Raw genomic sequence first — 22,469 nt, forward strand, 5'->3', positions numbered from 1 at the left:
TTTTGTACTGCCCTGCCATTTTAGCACCTCAAGAAATGAGATAGGCAGTCATAAACTAAAAGCTGTGTAAATTCCAGAAAATGTACCCTAGTTTGTAGACGCTATAACTTTTGCGCAAACCAATAAATATACGCTTATTGACATTTTTTTTACCAAAGACATGTGGCCGAATACATTTTGGCCTAAATGTATGACTAAAATTTAGTTTATTGGATTTTTTTTATAACAAAAAGTAGAAAATATCATTTTTTTTCAAAATTTTCGGTCTTTTTCCGTTTATAGCGCAAAAAATAAAAACCGCAGAGGTGATCAAATACCATCAAAAGAAAGCTCTATTTGTGGGAAGAAAAGGACGCAAATTTCGTTTGGGTACAGCATTGCATGACCGCGCAATTAGCAGTTAAAGCGACGCAGTGCCAAATTGGAAAAAGACCTCTGGTCCTTAGGCAGCATAATGGTCCGGGGCTCAAGTGGTTAACCACTTGAACTTGGCCGGAAGATTTACCCCCCTTCATGACCAGGCCATTTTTTGCAATACGGCACTGCATTATTTCAAATGACAATTGCGCAGTCATGCTGATGTAATTTTTTCCTACTAATAAAAGCTTTCTTTTGGTGGTATTTGATCACCACTGAATTTTTTTTTTTGAGCTATAAACAAAAGACCAACCAATATTTTTTACTTTCTGCTATAAAACCTATTCAATAATAAATAAAAAATTCAAAAAATATTTTTTTTTTGGTAAATTTAGGCCAATATGTATTCTGCTACATTTTTTTTTTTTTTTTAAATAAAATATCCCAATAAGGTGTATATTGATTGATTTGCGCAAAAGTTATAGCGTCTACAAACTATGGAATATATACTGGAATTTTTAATTTTATGCTAGTAATTGCGTCGATCAGCGACTTATTTTGTGGAAACCAGGGACACTAATAGAGTGATCAGTGCTAAAAAATATACACTGACCCTAACCAGTGTTTTTTTTGTAAACTGTGCTGCTTTTACTAAGGGAACTGATGGATTTTATTCCCTTTGCAGGGACACAAAATCCATCACTTTCCCCCTGTCAGAATGGAGCTCTGCCTTGTTTACATAGGCAGAGCTCCTGTCTCTGCCCGACGATCGGCGGGTGCCAGACATCCATTACCCAGCACTCGATCGGCTTCCGATGTGAGTAAAAAAAGCAGCCACTGCCTGAGTATAAAAGCCTGTTCACTGTCAGCATGTTGTGGAGTGGGATCCTTGCTCTCTGTAACTGGGTATGCATGCAGAGGGTTTTTTTCTTCATTCAACTAGAGGGATAAACAGGAAAAAAAGGATTTCTGCATCCATACAAGTGATGAGAATGTAGGGAACCCCCAGCCGTGCCATTGTATTCTGACAATTGGGAAGCTAGCTTCTGCTGAACAGACAGGGTCGCGCGCACACAGTGAAATTTGCCCAATTTCTGCTGAACGTGACAATTTTCAGTTTGTGTATAACCAGTTTAAAAAAAAAAAAAAAATGGAGTTACGCGCCCCCCCCCCCCCCCCCCTCCAAAAATTAAAAGTCAGCAGCTAAAAATACTGTAGTTGCTTACTTTTACTATTAGGACACTTACCTGTCCAGGCATCCAGCGGTGTCCTCAACTAAGCGGATTCTCTCAGGTACTGGAGCCGCCCATCTCAGTGAAGGTAAACCTTGCGGTCTCACAGCTGGTTTCCTACTGCACTGAAAAGCAGTCCACCGCAGATCGATTTTTATACGGCTAGAGACACTGCTGCATGTGAAAGTATTTCTTCAGACACGCTCCATTATGTGTCAGTTCCTCCCCTAGTGACATTTGGGGGAAGACACTATTTTTCTACTTGTGGGGTATACTGTAACTTTAGTAGGTTTGGACATGCATGGGGCAGCTTCCTCTACTGGTTATGTCCCTGCACATGTTACAGACCTCAGTTGCAGCAAGCAGTTGAATAAAGGATGGAAGACATCCCTCAGTACCAGACGTTCAGCAGCCCTGTCATCACAGCTAATCACAATAGTTAACACTGAATGAGTAGTTTTAATTCAGTAAAAATTGTTGCTTTTAACTGTAAAATGCACAGTTATAAGCAATCATAGTGTGTACAAATAAATATATATCTCCTGATCACCTCCCCAGAGCAGTACAGTGTTACTAACACTGTATTTGCTTGTCACTGTATGTAAAAATAGAAAAAAATAGCTGTACTGCACTGGTGACAGCATTAAAAAAAAATTATGAAAAAAAAAATTTTAATTAAATTTTCCCGAAAAGATAAAATAAAATTACAACTTCAAAAACTCGTCGAGCCTGTTGCTGAATACCTTGTACTGTCTACTTTCTAAAAAGGGGTAATTTGGGGGATATTTGTACTGTTCTGCCATTTTCAGGCCCCAAGAATTGAGATGCTGTCAGTACATCAGGATTGATTTCTTTTCAAATATATATACACCATAGCTTGTGGACTCTATAAAAAAACATTCCTACTGACCAAATATACATAGATTTGAGTTAGTCACCAAAGAAATGCAGCAGAATACATTTTGGTCTAAATGTACGAAGAAAGATTATAAAACGCAATTTTTTTTTCTGTCGCAATTTTTGGTCTTTTTTAGCTTATTGAAAAAAAAAAAAAATAGCAGTGATTAAATACCACTGAAAAGCTCTATTTGTGTGAAAAAAAAATAACAATTTCATGTGTGCTTAGTGTTGCGTGGCCACACAATTGTCAAAGTGTGATCGCGCTTAAAAGCTGATAATTGGCCTGTGCAGGAAGGGGGTAAAAAAAAAAAAAAGTGTCCGCTATTGAAGTGGCTAAACTAAACTTCAGCTTTAAAGACAACCAGGAGCAAGCCCCAGCAACCCAAGAAAACAAATGGACAAACACAGACAAAACTAAATTAAACTACGGTAGCATGTGCAGAGTTAGTCAATAGAGGAAGCTGGTCCCTGGCTTTATTGGTTTGCATTGTGTCCAATCCTTCTGTGGCCTCCGATAAATGCTGGAGTTAATTATCTTAGGACAGCAAGCTTGCAGGAAAGTTAATCAAGAAGGCAGTACATTGACTCTCATAATGGTACACCTTCTTTAATTGGTTAAAGAGTAGTACGGAGCAAAACTGCTATGCCCGCAGACAGAGGGCGCTTTAAGGCAAGTTTTCCTGCATTGCTACATTCTTTAGTTCCCACAGCAGTGTCTTTGTCCCAGTTTATTATACTCCACCTACCTGAAAGTGAGAACTTGACACACACTTGGATATTTGCTTAAACAGGGGTTCCTGAATCTTTTTAAACTGAGTTGGCTCTATTACATCCAAAATCTCTTCTATTTCACCTAAAAACATCACCTGTGCCAAAACAAAAATTTCATTATACAATAGTGACTACAATATGTGAAATGTGTAAAGATTCTTTTGACAAGTTAAAAACAACTTTTTGACATTAAAACAGTTATTACCTCTTTTTGGCTACAAGTTTTTGGCCAGAATTTTAACAACCCTCTAATAACCTGCAAATAAAGCAGACAAAAAAAATGTAAACAAAAGGAATGTAACGGCCTTCACTGAAGAAAAAGAATAAAAATAAATCACAACAGTTTTTTATATCAGTTCTGCTTTGCCAACACAGTTTAGTTTAAATTGTCATTAGTAGCATTCAATGTCATTATGTCTTCAGTTTTCAGCTGCTACACACATCATGTGTTTCCTGTACTTCTTGCCTTCCTTTCATGTTGTGCACCAAAACAGGAAAATTACCTGGCTTCTTAAAACTAACCAGAGCTCCATTTCAACTTTCAAAATCTCTACCTAGAAAAAGACATCACAAGATGCCATCAGCCAGAAAACTTTATTTAATTTCACTTTTTTTTTTTTTTACTGGGGCCTAACTTTGTGGCCAAGCTCCATCAACTGCCATCCTGCAAAATGAGAGGACTGTTACATGGTAGTTGGTGGAGCAGGTTGAGTTGGCGAAATTAAATACTCACCTTATAAAAACAACCCATTTAGTGTAAAAAAGAAAAGAAAGGAAAAACGTTAATCTCTGTTCTCAGCTGCATAAGGAGCTCAGAAAGCTGGGGGAGGAGAAACAGCAGTACACCGGTCCTCCCAGTGAATGGGTGTGCGGGGGGGGGGGGGGGGGGGGTTGGGTAGTGTTTCATCCTGATCATTGCTCCCATAGCCAGTGGTCAGTTTTTAAAAGGAAAGCAGAGGGACTGGCACGAACACCAGGGATTTCACACAAAGGAAACAATACAAAGAACAGGTTATATTTTTCATAGAAGTACATGGTACAGCAGGCATATATCAGCAATATGAAATATTGGGTTTACATATTATTTAAAGCTGAACTCCAGGATTCTACAAGTTTTTTTTTTTTTTTCAGATCCTCTCCCCAGCCACAATTAAAACACTATTGCAATCATGTTATCTTACTTTTTTGTAACCCTTGATTTTTGGTCCCTGACGTCATGCTAAAGAAAAAAAAATCCCTGCTTCCACTTAGAGAGGTGGATTTTCTGCATTGCCACACATCACATTCGTGGGGGTATAAGGAACTATATGTCCCATGATGCAATGCAAAACGGGTGTGTTCTGACGCTCATCAGTCCGAGGCCCAGATCGGGAGGCTGAGACTCCGAGACCTGTCCATTACACTCACACAGAGCTATAATGGGGAAGTTACAAGAAAGGTGGCTGTGGGGATAGAGAGCACAGCAGCCTGGGGTTTTAAAAAACAGAAATTACAGAGAATGAAGCCTGTGATTCAAATAACGCACATTCATTTTCTTTTAAACTACAAACGAGGGAAACAAATGGAGTACAGATCTGCACAAAGTACGAAAACATCAGCAACAAGGAAAAATATTTTTGTCCGGAGTTCGGCTTTAAGAAAAAGCAGGCTTTAGTAGTGAAATGAAACAAATTTAGAAAAAGATACTGAAGAACCTTTTCTGGCTAATGATGTAATAGCAGGTATCCTGTGATTTCTGCTGTTATGTAGGACCTTTATTTGTTCTTTTTATACTTACAAACAACCACTCCTTCCAAAGAGAAAGAATGCTTACACATTAACATTGCTAAGAGCGTAGTAAAGAGACAGTGCTGGAATGTTGAGTGCTATCTGAACATTCCACAGGACACATACTGATAACCATTCACCAGTTTTTTTTTTTTTTCAACTTATGGCATTCCAGCTGTTGTAAAAATAAAAGTTTCAGCTTGCGCCACCAGTAAGAAACTAGTTCAACAGCTAGAGAACCATGTGTTGCAAGAAACCGCTTTAGACAATGACGACACATTGTATTGGACATTTTTCATTGAACCCAACTGGGTATTTTAAACCTGATCTCCAGGCTAATGTTGCAATACATTACATTTTTGGGTTTAATATCGCTTTAACCGCTTCAGCCTTGGAAGATTTTACCCCCTTCCTGACCAGAGCACTTTTCACAATTTGGCACTACGTGGCTTTAACTGACAATTGCACGGTCGTTCAACGTTTTTTTTTTTTTTACACTAGTAATGGCGGTGATCTGCGATTTTTAGCGGTACTGCGACATTGCGGACAGATCGGAGACTTTTGACACTTTTGGGAACACTGGCATTTATACAGCGATCAGTGCTATAAAAATGCCCGGGACTTCGCTCAGGAGAGCCATTGTGCCGCAGTATGTCTGCGTGACACGGGGCAAGTGGTTAACCACTTAAGGACCAGCCTGGTTTTGGATTTTAGGTGTTTACATGTTTAAAACAGGTTTTTTGCTAGAAAATTACTTAGAACCCCCAAACATTATATATGGTTTTTCTTCCAACACCCTAGAGAACAAATGGCGGTTGTTGAAATACTTTTTTTTGCACCGTATTTGCGCAGTGGTCTTAAAAGCGCACTTTTTTTGGAAAAAAAAAAAATCACTTTTTTGAATAAAAAAAAAATAAAACAGTAAAGTTAGCCCAATTTTTTTTTATATTGTGAAAGATAATGTTACGCCAAGTAAATTGATACCCAACATGTCATGCTTGAAAATTGCGCCCGCTCGTGGAATGGCGTCAAACTTACCCTCAAAAATCTCCATAGGCGACGTTTAAAAAAATTCTACAGGTTGCATATTTTGCGGTACAGAGGAGGTCTAGGGCTAGAATTATTGCTTTCGCTCTACCAGTCACGGCGATACCTCACAGGGGGTTTTTAAAAAAAAAAAAAATTTTATTATTTATTTTACATTTTATTTTTACACTTTTTTTTTTTTTTTTTTTTAATTGTGTCACTTTAATTCCTATTACAAGGAATGTAAACATCCTTTCTAATAGAAAAAAGCATGACAGGACCTCTTAAATATGAGATCTGGGGTCAAAAAGACCTCAGATCTCATATTTACACTAAAATGCAATAAAAAAAAAAAAAAAGTCATTTAACCACTTCACTACCCGCCCATAGTCAAATGACGGGCTGAGATGGGATCTCCCATCCTGGGTGGCCATCATATGACGTCCTGGGCTTCCCGGACGGCATTGCTCGGGACCCGGTGTGTGTGCCCGGCGGCCGCGATTGCCCGTTAACTGAACAGGACCGTGGATCTGCGTGTGTAAACACTGTGTTCCCAGTACAGAGGAACACAGATCGGTCTCCTCCCCTTGTGAGTCCCCTCCCCCTACAGTTAGAATCACTCCGCAAACCAATCAATATACGCTTATTGCGATTTTTTTTACCAAAAATATGTAGAAGAATACGTATCAGCCTAAACTGAGGAAAACATTTGTTTGTTTTTTTTTTTTAAATTGGGATATTTATTATAGCAAAAAGTAAAAATATTACCAAAAGAAAGCTCTATTTGTGGGGAAAAAAGGACATCAATTTTGTTTGGGTACAACGTCGCACGACCGCGCAATTGTCGTTTAAAGAGCGACAGCGCTGAAAACTAAAAATTGGTCTGGGAAGGAAGGGGGTGAAAATGCCCTGTATTGAAGCGGTTAAAAAAAATGACATTTGAAAAAATGTGCCTTTAAGAGGCGTGGACGGAAGTGACGTATTGACGTCGCTTCCGCCCAGCAGTGTCATGGAGACGAGTGGGCGCCATCTTAGCCTCACTCGTCTCCAGGCACAGGACGGAGACGGATGCTATCCCCTCCGCTGCTACCGACGGCTCCGGTAAGAGGCGGAGGGCACCAGATCGCGGCGGGGGGGCCCTCTCCCGCCACCGATAAAAGTGATCTTGCAGCGAATCCGCCGCAGGGACCACTTTTATCTGAAAGCCGACCGCCGCACGAAAACTGGGATACCGGGGTTATGGCAGGTAGCTGCTGCCATAACAACGATATCCCCGTTCAAAGTTTGGACGTACATCGTCGTGCGGCGGTCGGCAAGTGGTAAAGGAAATTAAGCCTTTCTAAAAGGCGGAACTTGGCAAAAAGGGAAGCTTTACTTATTTGCACCCCCCCCCCCCACCACCACCAACTGCCACATTTGGCCACATGTTCAGGCCCTCTCCTTCTCGACTATTCACAAAGCGCAGCGCACCTTGCGCATGCACAGAAGGAAACCGGCTGTGTCGCTGGAAGGCTTTACTGCTGGCTTTCCTTACCCAAGATGCAGGCGCCTGCACCCAAAGCCGAATGAAGAATCTGCTCTGGTGAGGACATCACTGGATCCCTGGAAAGATAAGTGTCCTTATATTAAAAGTCAGCAGCTAAAGTATTTGTAGCTGCTGACTTCTACTTTTTTGGGGGTAAACTGGAGCTATTCTTTAAATATAGATACTTGGTAAGCACATACTTGGTAAGCACACTGCCCCCACGAGACTTAGATCTAGTCCCTGGTTGGGAAGGCATCCAGTGCCAAATTGAGGGAGGGGGATGCTCCTGTGTGCCCTATACCTTGAAGTGACAGGTTGTTATGGAGGTGAAGCCATTAGAAAATTACATAAAGCAAATCAATAGTAATTTTGCCTATTTAAGGTTAAGTCATGCAGTGGTTGTATTTCTTCGCCTAAAGACTTTTAACACACAACAATTTTTACATTTATAAGTGTGTGTACATACATAACTATACACACACACACACAAATATATGCAGTATCTCACAAAAGTGAGTACACCCCTCACATTTTTGTAAATATTTTATTATATCTTTTTATGTGACAACACTGAAGAAATGACACTTTGCTACATTGTAAAGTAGTGAGTATACAGCCTGTATAACAGTGTACATTTGCTGTCCCCTCAAAATAAAACACACAGCCATTAATGGCTAAACCGCTGGCAAATGTGAGTACACCCCTAAGTGAAAATATCCAAGTTGGGCCCAATGTGTCAATATTTTGTGTGGCCACCATTATTTTCCAGCACTGCCTTAATCCTCTTGGTCATGGAGTTCACCAGAGCTTCACAGGTTGCCACTGGACTCCCCTTCCACTCCTCCATGACATCACTGACTGGTGGATGTTGGAGACCTTGCCCTCCTCCACCTTCCGTTTGAGGATGCCCCACAGATGCTCAATAGGGTTTAGGTCTGCAGACATGCTTGGCCAGTCTATCACCTTTACCCTCAGCTTCTTTAGCAAGGCAGTGGTCATCTTGGAGGTGTGTTTTGGGTCGTAATGTTGGAATACTGCCCTATGGCCCAGTCTCCGAAGGGAGGGGATCATGCTCTGCTTCAGTATGTCACAGTACATGTTGGCATTCATGGTTCCCTCAATGAACTGTAGCTCCCCAGTGCCGGCAGCACTCATGCAGCCCCAGACCATGATACTCCCACCACCATGCTTGACTGTAGGCAAGACACACTTGTCTTTGTACTCCTCACCTGGTCACTGTCACACATGCTTGACACCATCCGAACCAAAATAAGTTTATCTTGGTCTCATCAGACCACAGGACATGGTTCCAGTAATCCATGGCCTTAGTCTGCTTGCCTTCAGCAAACTGTTTGTGGGCTTTCTTGTGCATCATCTTTAGGAGAGGCTTCTTTCTGGGACAGCCATGCAGATCAATTTAATGCAGAGTGCAGCGAATGGTCTGAGCACTGACAGGCTGACACCCCCCCACCCCTTCAACCTCTGCAGCAATGCTGGCAGCAATCATACGTCTATGTCCCAAAGACAACCTCTGGATATGACGCTGAGCATGTGCACTCAACTTCTTTAGTTGACCATGGTGAGGCCTGTTCTGAGTGGAACCTGTCCTGTTAAACCGCTGTATGGTCTTGGCCACCGTGCTGCAGCACAGTTTCAGGGTCTTGGCAATCTTCTTATAGAGCAACAATTCTTTTTTTCAGATTCTCAGACAGTTCTTTGCCAGTATGAGAGTGTGAGAGCGAAATTTAACATTCAGGTGTGAATGCTCCCCATTCACACCTGAGACCTTATAACACTAACGAGTCACATGACACCGGGGAGGGAAAATGGCTAATTGGGCCCAATTTGGACTTTTTCTCTTAGGGGTGTACTCACTTTTGTTGCCAGCGGTTTAGACATTAATGGCTGTGTGTTGCGTTATTTTGACGGGGAAGGACAGCAAATTGACACTGTTATACAAGCTGTACACTCACTGCCTTACATTGTAGCAAAGTGTTATTTCTTAATTTCTTCAGTGTTGTCACATAAAAAAAGCTATAATAAAATATTTACAAAAACGTGATGGGTGTAATATATTTTTTTTTTTTTTTTTTTACAATGCAACTGTATGCCCCAAGCCAAGAATTATTACATTATTACTATTACTCTCTCACCAGTTTTAATGTCATCTGTCTAAAACAGTTCCTATAGATACACTGTATTCCATAAGTCTAACACTCTGCTCTTCGTGTCTTTCATGTTAATGGTATTTAACAGAACAGAGGATACAGCTTCATGCTACACTCCCACATAAACATCCTGGCTATTTTTAGCACACCTACTTTCCAATCTGAGAGCCGTGCTCATCTCCACTGTCGCCCACTCAAAAGGAAAAAATGTGTTTACTACATCAGAAAGCAGTATTTATATTACATTCATACATTCTTCAAGGTGAGCTTTGCTATTCAGCTGGATTAGCTTTGTGAACATTTACCTCAGGATTGAGTGAGAATATTTGTAACACATAATTGTCATCAGTACTGCGGTAGTACTAATTTCATTAGAAAGCACACACATTCCACAACATTGCAAAATGAAAAGGTGAAAAAGAAACAATACTCAAAATAGAATCCCCCTCAATCATGATAAATTGGTTGTGTCTGTGCTCTCCTAACACTGTAAATATTGGCAAGTACACCACGGATCTTCAAATAAGTCCAAACTGTTTTTTAATAAACATCACATACCCTAACAGGAGTGACTCAACAAAAACCCAGCTGCCTACCTCCTGAATGCCACCCCTCTGTCCAATAAGAAATTCAAAAATTCCTTACAGGCAGTCCCCTGGTTACAAACAAGAAAGGTTCTGTAGGTTTGTTCGCAAGTTGGAACAGGTTAATTTTTTTAAGTGCAACTCTAGCCAAAAAATTATTTTTAAGTTTTGGATAGCATAGGGAAGGGTTAACTGGCCATGCAGTGAAGTGGGATCGCCGACAGGCCTGCTAGACAGTAGGTGGCAGCATGCGGTGAACTGCAAGATGGCCGCCCAGCAGTTTCCAGGACCAGTGTGACGTCACGCTGCCTCCGTTTGGAAGTATGAGTCATATGCAAGTTGGACGTTAGTAACTTGGGGACTACCTGTACTTAAACATTTGCTCATGGCAGCAAAGGCTTGCATTCCAGCATTATGCAAAAGTAAAAGCCCCACGACCACAGAAAGAAAAGGACAAAAACTGGAAGATTTGGGCTCCCTCCTTTTATGGAGATCAAACCTTGCTGTGATCTCAGCCCCGATTTACTAATTGGCAAATATTCAGCATCTTTTCCCATCCCCACTTTTGTCCTTCCCTCTTTTTTCTCTACTGACCTACCTTCTCTGATTTATACTTTCTCTTGCTGTGCATCCTCTATGTTATTCTCTCCCTGCAATTTACCCATGTACTAATTATTTTCTCTACATGTCAAACACGAAAAATGGCTTTTGAATTCAACGTTTGTTATGGATGATCAGCAGCTCCTAGATATCACAAGCACTATTTCCAGGGGTTTAACCATCCGCCCTTTTACTTGTATAAGTTTAGTATTGCTGCCTTGTTCTATTGTACCCATTTATACATTTTTCATATGGTGCTGCTTAATGTTTGTTTTAGGTTTTGTATGGCATTGCTGAATTCCTTGAATACTAAATAAAAAATGATCACATTACCAAAAAAAAGTGCAACGTTTTGGAGCTGTGCAGGGCCCCTTCGTCAAGCATGCGATAGGTGCATACAGTTGTGCAAAGTATCTAAATGAACTTCCACCAATCAAGAAGAAGAAAAAAAAAAAAAAAAAGCAAGAATCCCCTCCCATCACATTGCATCAATTTACTTTTTTGTAATGTGTTCTTTATTCAATAAAAAACATTAGGCCTTATTTGAAGATCCATGGTGTGCTGGTGAATATTACACAGTGTTCTGCATGCGCCATTATCCAGCTGGTGGTCGCTGCAGTACCTTTGAAAGCTCATTCCAGGAATGTGTGCGATGGGGATATGGACAGTGTGCTCTCCCAACTTCTCATTTGACAGCTGAGGGGGTTTAGTCACACACGTATTTGGCTAAAAACACACTCTTCTTTTTGCTCACATAGAAGGTAAGCTTTTTTCTGAATCTTTACACACATTATGATAAGGTGTTAATACAGATTAAAACAGTGTTTACTGACGCTCCAAATTATTCTGTATTCACATGCAGAAGATCCGTGGATCTCTCTGGAAGAACACTGATCAAAAAAAAAAAAAAAAAAAATCTCCATACAGGAGGGTCATTTTGAGCACAGCGGCCAGGGCTGCAGCTGAGGAACCTTGCGGTACACCTCCAGTTCCGGCCTGGCTCAATACAACCTAAGAGAACATTGTTTTATTTTACACATTCGTATTTCTCAACAGCACACACAGCCAAAGTACATAAGGAAAGGAATGTCAAAATACTCACTGGCTCTGTCAGCGCTGCGTCCTTCTCCAAAAACTGGACCACGCAATATGCCAACTTTAAACAGGAAGAATGAAAAAAAATATTTCATTATGCAGTATAGCCTCTAGATTCAGACAGATCAGTTTGGATAGTCTAGCAAATGAATTCACACATATAAGCGTAGTGTGATATAAACTGCATCATTATGCAAGTATTTCTAAAACTTAAACCTTTTTTTATAAAGTAGGTTAAAAAAAAGTTAGGTATGAATGTTTTAAATCTCATTTTTTTTTAATTTAATTTATTGATTTTATTTTTTTAGAAAGACTCAGCAAGAAGTGAGAGGAAATTAATCCGAAGGATGGAAAAACCTCTCTGAAAGTTGTGATCCAAGAAGTGTTCTCAATAGAAGATTTCATCCTCTTCTGCCATTTTGGTGACAGCTCAGAATTTAGAATTTTCCCTCGCTTTCAGCCCCAGAAACCATGGTTATCAGGACAAAGAGGGTAAAGCTTTGGACAGCAAGAAAAAGTAAAGTATAGCAAGAAACTGACAGAGGATCTAACCCTTCCCAACCTTATTCGTTTCAGAGACATTTTAAAGAGAGCGATTTTCAAAACATGTAATCAAGTCTCATCAGCACTAACAGGAAGAGAAGAGAGGCGATCTCTGCCACATTTCGGCTGAAAAAAAAAAAAAAAAAAAAAAAAAAAAAAAAAGAAAGCCCTGGGTGAGAGGGTCACAAGAAATGGCCTGGCGGGCTGGATTTATCCCACGGGCCTAGTGTTTGACATGTGCTGTAAATAAACCAAAGTGTGTAAAGAAAAAAAAAATGTAATTCAAAAAGAAAGAAAAAAAAAGCTAAATCAAGGTTAGATCTAGGTTAGTGCCAGGGTTAGGGTCAAGGTAAGGGTCAAAGGTCAAGGTTGGGGTCAAAGGGCAGGGTCAACATATTTACTATACTTTTGGGAGGATTCTTTTTTTAAAAAAGCATTTTTTTTAATTTGTGTCAATTAGCTTCAGTGTGTTTTAGGTAGGAAATTAAAAAAAAAAAAAAAAAAAAAAGAAGAAAAAAAAAATGTGCACCACTGTTTCTGGGCCCTACTAGATTGTAAGTTCCATTGAGCATTGCCCTCTGATTCCTCCTGTATTGAACTGTATCGTAACTGTACTGTCTGCGCTTACGTTGTAAAGCACTGCAAAAGCTGCTGGCTCTATATAAATCGTGTTTAATAATAATTATACTATAAGTACAAACAAATAACATAAACATATATGGTATCACACTGTGATCATCAGGAGCAGAGGGATATATTCTAGTGTAATTTTTGGTGGTAAATTATGGTAATGGCAAGAAATATACAGCTACATTTAAAAAAAAAAAAGCTTTTTTTTTTTTTAACCATTTTGGGCCAGTTGCTCTCAAAAAAAAAAAAAAAAAAAAAATCAGGAGATCGGTTACCATTTACCAAAAGAACACCAAAATTTGTTTGAAAAAACAAGGTATAATCCCCCTGGATCCACAAAGCAGTTGTGATATGTACAGATTTACTAACGCATGTCAATGTTGCAAAATTGTGTTCAGGCATTAACGTTTGTTTTACCCTCAGTCAGTAAAGGGATTAAAAGCTTGTCTGTATAATGTCATATCAGGTCATGTGTTGGTTTCAGTGTAAAAGTGCTGCTGTTCTACATAATGGCTGCAAATGTATTAGTCATGACAGCTACTGATAAACCTCTACAACTGTCAATGAAGAATAAAAACCTGAATGCATCTTACAAGGCTGACTCGCTCTTCTTATGAAAAGCAACTTTAAAACAAAAAATAAAAAAAAAAGAATTCTACGGTTCTGGAGTAAGCAGTGTGATTCTACAAACTGGCTATGTGTGTTTGTTCTGAGAGCTCCCAATTCAATTATAAAGTAGCAACAGGTGCAAAGACTTGACACTTCTCTCCTCAACGTGACAGCAGGAAGGCACCACACTGACCTGTGCATGAAACAGAGCCAGGCCCTTAGCTGTGTGCATAGGAATCAGGACCTTCATAAGAAATTGCTTGTGCTCAGCTTTTAACGGTAATGCAAATCCATTGATGATGCTGTGATGAAAACATAAGAGATTTTAGTATGGAGTCATAGCCTGAAATATCAAAACGCATTACCCAATTTTCACTAGAGGAAATCTCTACAAGTTTGCAAAAAAAGCTCATTAAATAGAACGCAGTATACTAAAGTTTTGTTTATAGGGAACCATAAAAAAAAGCATAAAAACAGCAAGCCTCATTTATAGGCATGTGTACCCTGGAGGGTGCATTTAATGTGTTCACGGGATATTTCTGCTGGTTATACCGAGATGGAAGGCATCATCCCTATATCATTTAGAGCAGACATTCTGGTCTTTTGTAAAAGCAATACTAGCGACTAATTACACACTGGTATGCTTTTACAAACAGCAGGATCTCCCATTCTACAAGGAACCCCGATCAACCAGTCGGCACTTACGCTGGCTGATCACATAGCTGAACAAAGTCCAGATAGGCTTTGTTCCACTATGTGATATAGTATGCAGGAAGTGATGACCTTACATCACTTCCGGTTTACATGAGTGAAAATGGCGCCATTTACAAGGGCAGAGAAACCCCGATCTCTCCATAAAGAGTACCTCTCATATGCCTATTGCTGTCACAAGTGATGTTTGCATTTGCTTCTGACAGCAATAAAAGTGATCCAGAATTTTTTTTAAAGTGCCCGTCCCCCTGTGCAAAGGCAAACGCACGTGTCAGTCCCACACGCATGCAAACAGCAATTGTCCCACACATGTGGTGTATCACCGCGAACATCAGATCATGGGCAGTAGTTCTAGCACCAGACCTCCCGTGTAAACCTAAAGTGGTAACCTGTAAAAGCTTTTAAATTGTTACCTATGGCTAGTAGAATTTACACAGTTTGTCGCTGTTGCACAGGCGTGCAATTTTAAAAGCAGGACATATTTGGTATCTATTTACTCAGCCTAACACATCATCAAAAAAAAGTGGTTTATGTATTGCGTTTTCTGCAATAAAATTCAAAAAGTTTATCCTTAAAAAAAAAAAAATTGCGCTTGAAAGACCGCTGTGCAAATACCGTGCAGCTTAAAAAATTGTAAAATCCATTAATTTATTCTCTAGGGCATTTGCTTTAAACAAATATATGTTTGGGGTTCTAAGATATTTTATAGCAAAAAATAAGTGTAAACAAAAAGGTACCAGAAAAGGCCTGGTCTTAAAAGTGGTTATAATAGGAAATGTAACATAAGCTCATAGTTTTAGTGGATAACATGTCATAAACATATGGATATCAGCCAAAATCTTTAGTTGTTTAAAAACATAACAGATTTGGGGAAAAAAATACATAATTAGGGGCCATTAGTAACAATAAGATGGACTCAGTGAACGTGGGCTTTTATATATTGGAGCATACATTAACCACCATCCTACCAGTGTATAGTTAAAAAAAAAAAAAAAAAAAAGTCTGGGGAGGTGGACACTTCATTCTGGAGAGTCATTTATACGCGGCACTCCAGAAATTAAAGCATGGTGGCCAGTTTGCCCATTAAAGGTCTTTGATTGAACCAATTTTGGCTCACATCATAGACAATAGGCACAGAGTTGCTCTGAATGGCTCTGTGCCTTGTGAAGGTTGTGATGGCCAATCACAGCGATCACAAATGTAAACACAGCTTGTGTTAACATGTGAAAGCCTGCCCATTCTTCCTCTGCCAATGCTCCTCCCGATTCTCTTTCTTCCTCCTCTATCGCTCCCCCTCAATGATTCTGTGAGTAAAACTGCTCCACTGATCATGAACGAAAAGGGGGGGGCGGGGCGCACAGATCACCAAGGGGCCATACTGACCACCACTAAGCAGTAAGGCGGTACACACAGGTGCCATATAGTCTTTAAAGTGGCACAGACTACCAAAGTTAGGAGGGAAGCCAGCACTGAATATCAATGTTAGACCCTTTTCACACTGGGGTGCCTTTCAGGCATTTTCGCGCTAAAAACAGTGCCTGTAAAGAGTCTCTGAAGCCACTCCAGTGTGAAAGCCAGAGTGCTTTCACACTGGGGCGGTGCGCTTGTAGGACAGGAAAAAAAGTCCTACGAGCAGCATCTTTGGGGCGGGGTATACATCACTCCTCCAGCACCCCTGCCATTGAAATCAATGGGCAGCGCTGCCGAAACACCTGCAAAGCGCTTTGGCAGCGGTGCTTTTAACCCTTTATTGGACCTCACCACTGGTCACATTTAAAAGGAGCCCACCAACACTTAAAGTTGACCACCACTATGAAGAGGTGCCAAATCCTGACCACTGAAATCTATAAGCAATTCTGTGCAATACATATTCTTGACCCCTGCATGCTGACTGCGTCACTGTTTATGCTATGTCCTAAACTAAACAATTTTGGGGCATTTTAAGGAATCAAGAAATGAGATACATCAGTTTTTTTTTTTTTTCAAAATTCGAGGTCCTTTTTCCTTTATGCTGTAAAAAAACAAAAACAAAACAAAAAACAAAAAAACAGTGGGTATTAAATAACCACCAAAAAGAAACCTCTATGATATAAAATTAATTTGGGTGCAGTGTTGCATGAGAAATTGTCAGTCAGGACATAACATCTCCTATGACCATTCCTATAATCTCTAGTTTTCTATGATGCAAACTAAAATCTTTTAAACAAATAAATTACCTGCCCAGTATTTCCAGCAATTCTGCCACACCGTTAAAATGCTCAGTTTCATAGATAAACCTGTAAAAAAAAAAAAACTAAACGTATTCAATATTGTTCCTTATGTCAAGGTAAATCACGGACACAAATGCAACAATTCGTATATTTTATGATGTCTCAAAAAATATTCTTACAAGAATCTCAATGCACAGTGCAATCACAACACAGCCCTAACTTACCTGAGCTTGGAAGCCACATTCAAATATAATAAGGAATGGCATTATACACAAACTGACAAAGTTAATGCTATAGTTGGTCTTCAAGACCTAGTAAAGTCAGCCCTATAATGTTCCTTAATTGTCCTTAATTACTATTAAAATGCCCCAAATAATGGAGCAAGATTATCTTCAAAGATGCACACAGAGAAAGGTTTCCTGAATAATAAAAGTTAATCGCCATCTTGCAGTATCTGTTGGGTAGAACTTTCGCTAAAACATTTAGAAGGAGCAGCAAATTTTAAAGGTAAAACCAAACAACTGGGAAGGTATGGGGAAATGGGGTACTGTGCACAGTCGTATCTGCAAACCAAAATAAATGTGGTACCTGAGAAAAATGTTGTTAATCTGCTTTCTGATGAATGCTCTTAGGCCAAGAAACTTGCCATATATTCGATGTAGTACAGTCTTCAAAAACTCTCGCTCCCTGGGGTCTTCACTGTCAAACAGCTCCAGCAGCTGAATACAGGAGTGAAAACATTATAAAACAACTTGTGCCAACTTTACATAAGGCAAAAGCAATAATCCACCTTTCAGTGAATCAACTCAAGTAAAGTACAACCTAATCGCCTGCCTTACTGTGCACCTCAGCTTTGTTCTTCATTGCTTTAAAATTGATATTAAAAAGGGGTTGTAAACCCTCATGTTTTTTTACCTTAATGCAACCTATGCATTAAGGTGAAAAAAAACTTCTGAGAGTCACCAGCCCCCCCCCGTTTTACTTACCTGAGCCCCGTAATTCACATGCCTGTCCCTCTCTGCACGGGTTCCCGGCTCTTGATTGAATAGATTAATAGCAGCGCAGCCATTGGCTCCCACTGCTGTCAATCAATTCCAATGATGCGGGGGCGGGCCGGGTCTGGCATTCTATGTCTATGGACGCGGGAGTGCGCCCGCAAGGTAACCCCCGGGAGCGCGCTTCTCTTAGGGAGTTATCTGAAATGAGGAACCGCGAGAGCTGCCAGGGGACCCCAGAAGTCGAGGATTAGGGCCACTCTGTGCAAAATGAGCTGCACAGTAGAGGTAAGTATGACGTTATTTAAAAAAAAAAAAAAAAAACACACACGAGCCTTTACAATCACTTTAAAGTCTTTTTTTTTTTTTTAAATATTATTATTATTATTATTATTCAGGATTTATATAGCGCCAACAGTTTACGCAGCGCTTTACAATATAAAAGGGAGACAATACAGTTATAATACAATACAATAGGATTAAGAGGGCCCTGCTCAGAAGAGCTTACAATCTAATATATCATACTTACCTGCTCTGTGCAGTGGTTTTGCACAGGGCAGTCCAGATCATCCTCTTCTCGGGTCACTTGTTGGCTCTCCTGACCCCTCCCTACTGCAGAGTGCCCCCAGACAAGCAGCTTGTAATGGGGGGCACCCAGGTAGGCTTGCTCCCGAGCCGCGGCTCTACAGGTCTATTCACACACAGAGCTGTGGCTTGGCCTCACCCCCTCTATCTCTTCTTTGGCTCACTGGCTGTGATTGACAGCAGAGGCAGCCAATGGCATATACTGCTGTCTCAGCCAATGAGGAAGGAGAGTCCCTGGAAAACCGAGGCTCTAGTGGACATTGTTGGATCTCGATGGGGCTCAGCTAAGTATTAGGGGAATCTGGGGGGCTCCTGCGCACAGTTTTTTTTTACCTTCATGCATAGAATGTAAAAAAAACTTGATCCTTTAGAACCACTTTAACCAAGGATTTAACAAGTATGACACCACTAGAATCTATGTAGTGTAAACATGGCTGCCTTTCCTTTTACTGCCATGGACAAAAAGGGTTACATTGGGACGAAACTGCTTGCAGCAGGCCATCTCTTCAACTTTAATTTTGGGATTCCCTTACACTATATGCTAATGCACAGCTAAATAAATAGCTGTGATCAGTGGCTGACAAGCTTCCGATCGCAGCCATTCATAAAATAATGTGGAAGCCCCCACCAACCACTCCACAGTGTGCCCTCCATATGCTGTCCACTACCCGCTGCCTCTGCCATTGCTTCCCGCAATCTGATTCTTGTGTTCTATCCTGCATCGTCAACCTCCCTGCAGCGCCACTTTCTTCCCACAGCCCTTGTGTGCTTTCCTGCAACCCCCCTGTGAACTTCCTCCCTTTGGTCTTTAGCAACAGATAAATGTTTAGATACACAATGTTTAGGCACATGTAAACAGGCTAGAGGATGAATTAGAGTGTAGAGTACAATAAAGCTTGGCTACAGTCAGCACACTTTACAAACCAAAGTTTACCTGTTGCACAAATTTCTGGTCCACAAACCTCTTTGCAATACTTGGTTGAAAGTCGGGACTTTCCAAAAATCTCAGGAAAAATTCATACACCAACTGTAAAATAAAGGAAAGAATTTGATTTAGACATCTGTAAAATTGTAGCTTCATTGAATTATATGTGTAACTGACAAAAAGAAAAAGCGGAACTATAAAAATTCAGGGAAAGTCTCTTTGCAAACACACAACCAGATTCCTAAATACACGCCAAACATTTAAAGAGAAGAATACAAGCGCCTGGAGAACAGACCTGATATGAAATTACTTTTAAACATCAAGTCCACTAAATATTAGCTTGATATGAAGGACAACTTGCCTTGTCAGGACTAGAATGAGGCCGGGTTCACACATATGTGAATTGGATGTGGGTTTCACCGCATCCAATTCGCATGACAGGAGAGTGTGACCGGCTCTCTATGGAACCGGTTCACATAGCTCCGGGTGGCCGCAGTCTGCATTGAAGAAGGGCCCTGTGCGTCTTCTGGTCCTATTCAGGTGCAAATTCATGTAAAAATTCAGACCTGATTCGCACCTTAAATCAGTGAACAGGGATGCACCGGACCCCATGCTGTGACCCATGACCTCAGCATATGTGAACGGAGCCTTACAGATCAGAAACAGTAAACTACTACTGGCAACTGAATAATGCAAAGACCAATAAGCGAACCAACATGTGTGGTTACACTGAGCAGATCAGTATAACACTAAGACAATTAAATAAATACGGATATGGCCTAAAAATTGGTAATAGGGCCACAGTACAGAAACACCAAGGTGAATCCTGGGCAAAGGCTGTAGCAAAGGGCTTTGAACTCTTTCCTAGGCAAGGTTAAGACCCGCCCACACGCCATTCAAATATTAATATCAGAGCCTCAGGGGTGGTAGAAAATTAAGGTATTTGACAGCTGACTGACCAGAATAGGGTCACTATTTAAAGTGTTCATTTCAGAAAAAAAGGTAAACCCCCTACCACCCTCCCTGCTGTACTACAAACACGGATGTGGAGCTGTCAGTGCCCAAGCAGCCAGTCCAGCAATCCGGAGATTTCAGATCCTCGCCCCTCTCTGTGCAGTGCTTCTGGGATAAACCAGAGCAATTCTGATTAGTCAGCACCTGCACAGTAAAATCGCTCTGATCGACCCCGGAAGCACTCTGCAGAGAAAAGGGAGAAGGCAGGCATTTTAAATCCTCTAGCCGCTGAGCTGGCATGTTCAGCATCCCCAGAGGTAAGGAGAGTGGGGACCAAAAGATTTTCTTTCCTGCAACCCGTGGTTGCAGGAAAGAAAACCGCTCCATCTATGGAAGGCTTTACTGCTCATGTTCAGTGAGCTGTAGATAATAGTCATTATTAACAGAGGTTCCGAGACCTGAAAGGTCTAGTTGTAAAAAAAGGTTCAGAAAGCACGATCTAGGAGCATTTGTTTATTCAGCACAAATCAGGAAGAAACACTTATTTTGTACATATAATCAACCAAGAAGGAAACCAACCAGGAAATACTAATTATATGAACGTCACTCTGGCTATAACTAGAGCAAGGATTTCTTCAAAAAAATGGGGTCAACATGCATGGGCATAGAGTACAGTATTAGTTTGTCTTTTCATCTTTCCTGGAAAGATGAACATGTTAACCTCATCTTGACGTTAAAAGTATAAGGCCCCTTTCTAGGGATTGACCGATTATTGGGAAGGCCAATACCAGCATTTTTTGAAAAATCGGTATCGGCCTCAAACTAGACCGATAATACTTCAAGAGGTTTTACCAGGGCGATGCATGCAGCTTCAGGCATCACACCCGCTACCATTGTTTAGAGCAGACGGTCGGTTTTATTGTAATAAAAGATGCGGCTCAGCTGTTATTACAAGCAATGGGGGGGACCCACCGGGAGGCCCGAGCAACCAGCCAGCATGACCGCTGGCTCGAATCTAGTAATCTGGAAGCAATGTCATGACATCACTTCCCGGATTATTGGCATCTTAAAGGCGTCAGTATTAAAAAAGAAAGTATTCAAAAACGCAGACCTTGACGTTTTGAATACTTTGCAAAGGAGGGGTTTGGAGTCTTATAGACCCCCAATCTCTCCATAAAGAGTACTTGTCAATGCCTATTACTGTCACAAGGGATGTTTACATCCCTTGTGACAGCAATAACAGTGATTTAAAACCTTAAAATGTAAAAAGGACAGCGTAAAAAAATAAATAAATAGATAAATAAACTGGCTCCCAATCACCCAGCAAATTAAATTCAAAATACTAACCACAACGTACAAAGCCATTCACAACTCTGCCCCGAGCTACATCACTAATCTTGTCTCCAAATATCATCCAAATCGACCTCTACGCTCCTCTCAAGACCTCCTGCTTTCAAGCTCTCTCATCTCCTCCTGCCATGCTCGTCTCCAGGATTTCTCCAGAGCCTCTCCCATCCTCTGGAACTCGCTACCTCCATCTTCCCGGCTATCCCCTACTCTTGCTACCTTCAGGCGATCCCTGAAAACTCATCTCTTCAGGAAAGCCTATCACGTCTCCAACTAATCTCCTACCACTTCCACCAGCTCATTCCCCACAGTTACAACCTTTTATACCACCTGCCCCACCCTATTATATTGTAAGCTCTTCTGAGCAGGGCCCTCTTAATATTGTATTTTATTGTATTATAACTGTATTGTCTCCCTTTTATATTGTAAAGCGCTGCGTAAACTGTTGGCGCTATATAAATCCTGAATAATAATAATAATAATAATAATAAATATCGGCCAAAAACAGCTATCGGCAGGAGAGGTGAACGAAATATTGGTATCGTATCAGCACCAAAAAATGATATTGGTCGATCCCTACCCCACACGGGGCAGATCGGTTAGCGCAGCGGGGATCGCTCCACTAAAACCCGCTGAGCAGGCGGATGACAGGCCTGTCACCATTCATTGTGCAGGGACTGTCAGGGCCCTGCTGTTCTCTATGGGGTGGATGATTTCATCCGATCCCATCCGCTGGACGGATGGGGGAGGTATCGCTATCAGTCTGTTTTCAGCGGATCTTGTCGGATCGGATGGCAGGCGGGGATCAGCAGACACATCTCTGCTGAAACCCTCCTGCCCATACAAGTCAATGGGTGGCCCGCTAAGATCCGCCTGAAAAACGGACAGGCCGATCATATGAAAGGGGCCAAACTAAAAAGGCAAAAAATTTTTTT

The 22,469-nt window shown here is 40.9% G+C and overlaps 1 protein-coding gene across 1 annotated transcript in view; it reads right to left on the reverse strand.

Moving 5' to 3' along the window:
* The window catches only part of PPP2R5A (protein phosphatase 2 regulatory subunit B'alpha), a 152,072-nt gene that overhangs the window by 19,382 nt on the left and 110,221 nt on the right, over window positions 1-22,469 (reverse strand). The window contains exons 5-11 of the mRNA XM_073628977.1: window positions 19,243-19,405; window positions 17,317-17,447; window positions 16,735-16,794; window positions 14,001-14,109; window positions 12,033-12,086; window positions 3,466-3,516; window positions 3,236-3,355 (exon numbers count right to left, since the gene is read on the reverse strand). Coding sequence (XP_073485078.1) covers window positions 3,236-3,355; window positions 3,466-3,516; window positions 12,033-12,086; window positions 14,001-14,109; window positions 16,735-16,794; window positions 17,317-17,447; window positions 19,243-19,405 — 688 coding nt within the window. The remainder of the gene's footprint in view (window positions 1-3,235; window positions 3,356-3,465; window positions 3,517-12,032; window positions 12,087-14,000; window positions 14,110-16,734; window positions 16,795-17,316; window positions 17,448-19,242; window positions 19,406-22,469) is intronic.

The sequence above is a fragment of the Aquarana catesbeiana genome, linkage group LG04 (assembly GCF_042186555.1).
Source record: "Aquarana catesbeiana isolate 2022-GZ linkage group LG04, ASM4218655v1, whole genome shotgun sequence".
NCBI classification, from domain to species: domain Eukaryota; kingdom Metazoa; phylum Chordata; class Amphibia; order Anura; family Ranidae; genus Aquarana; species Aquarana catesbeiana.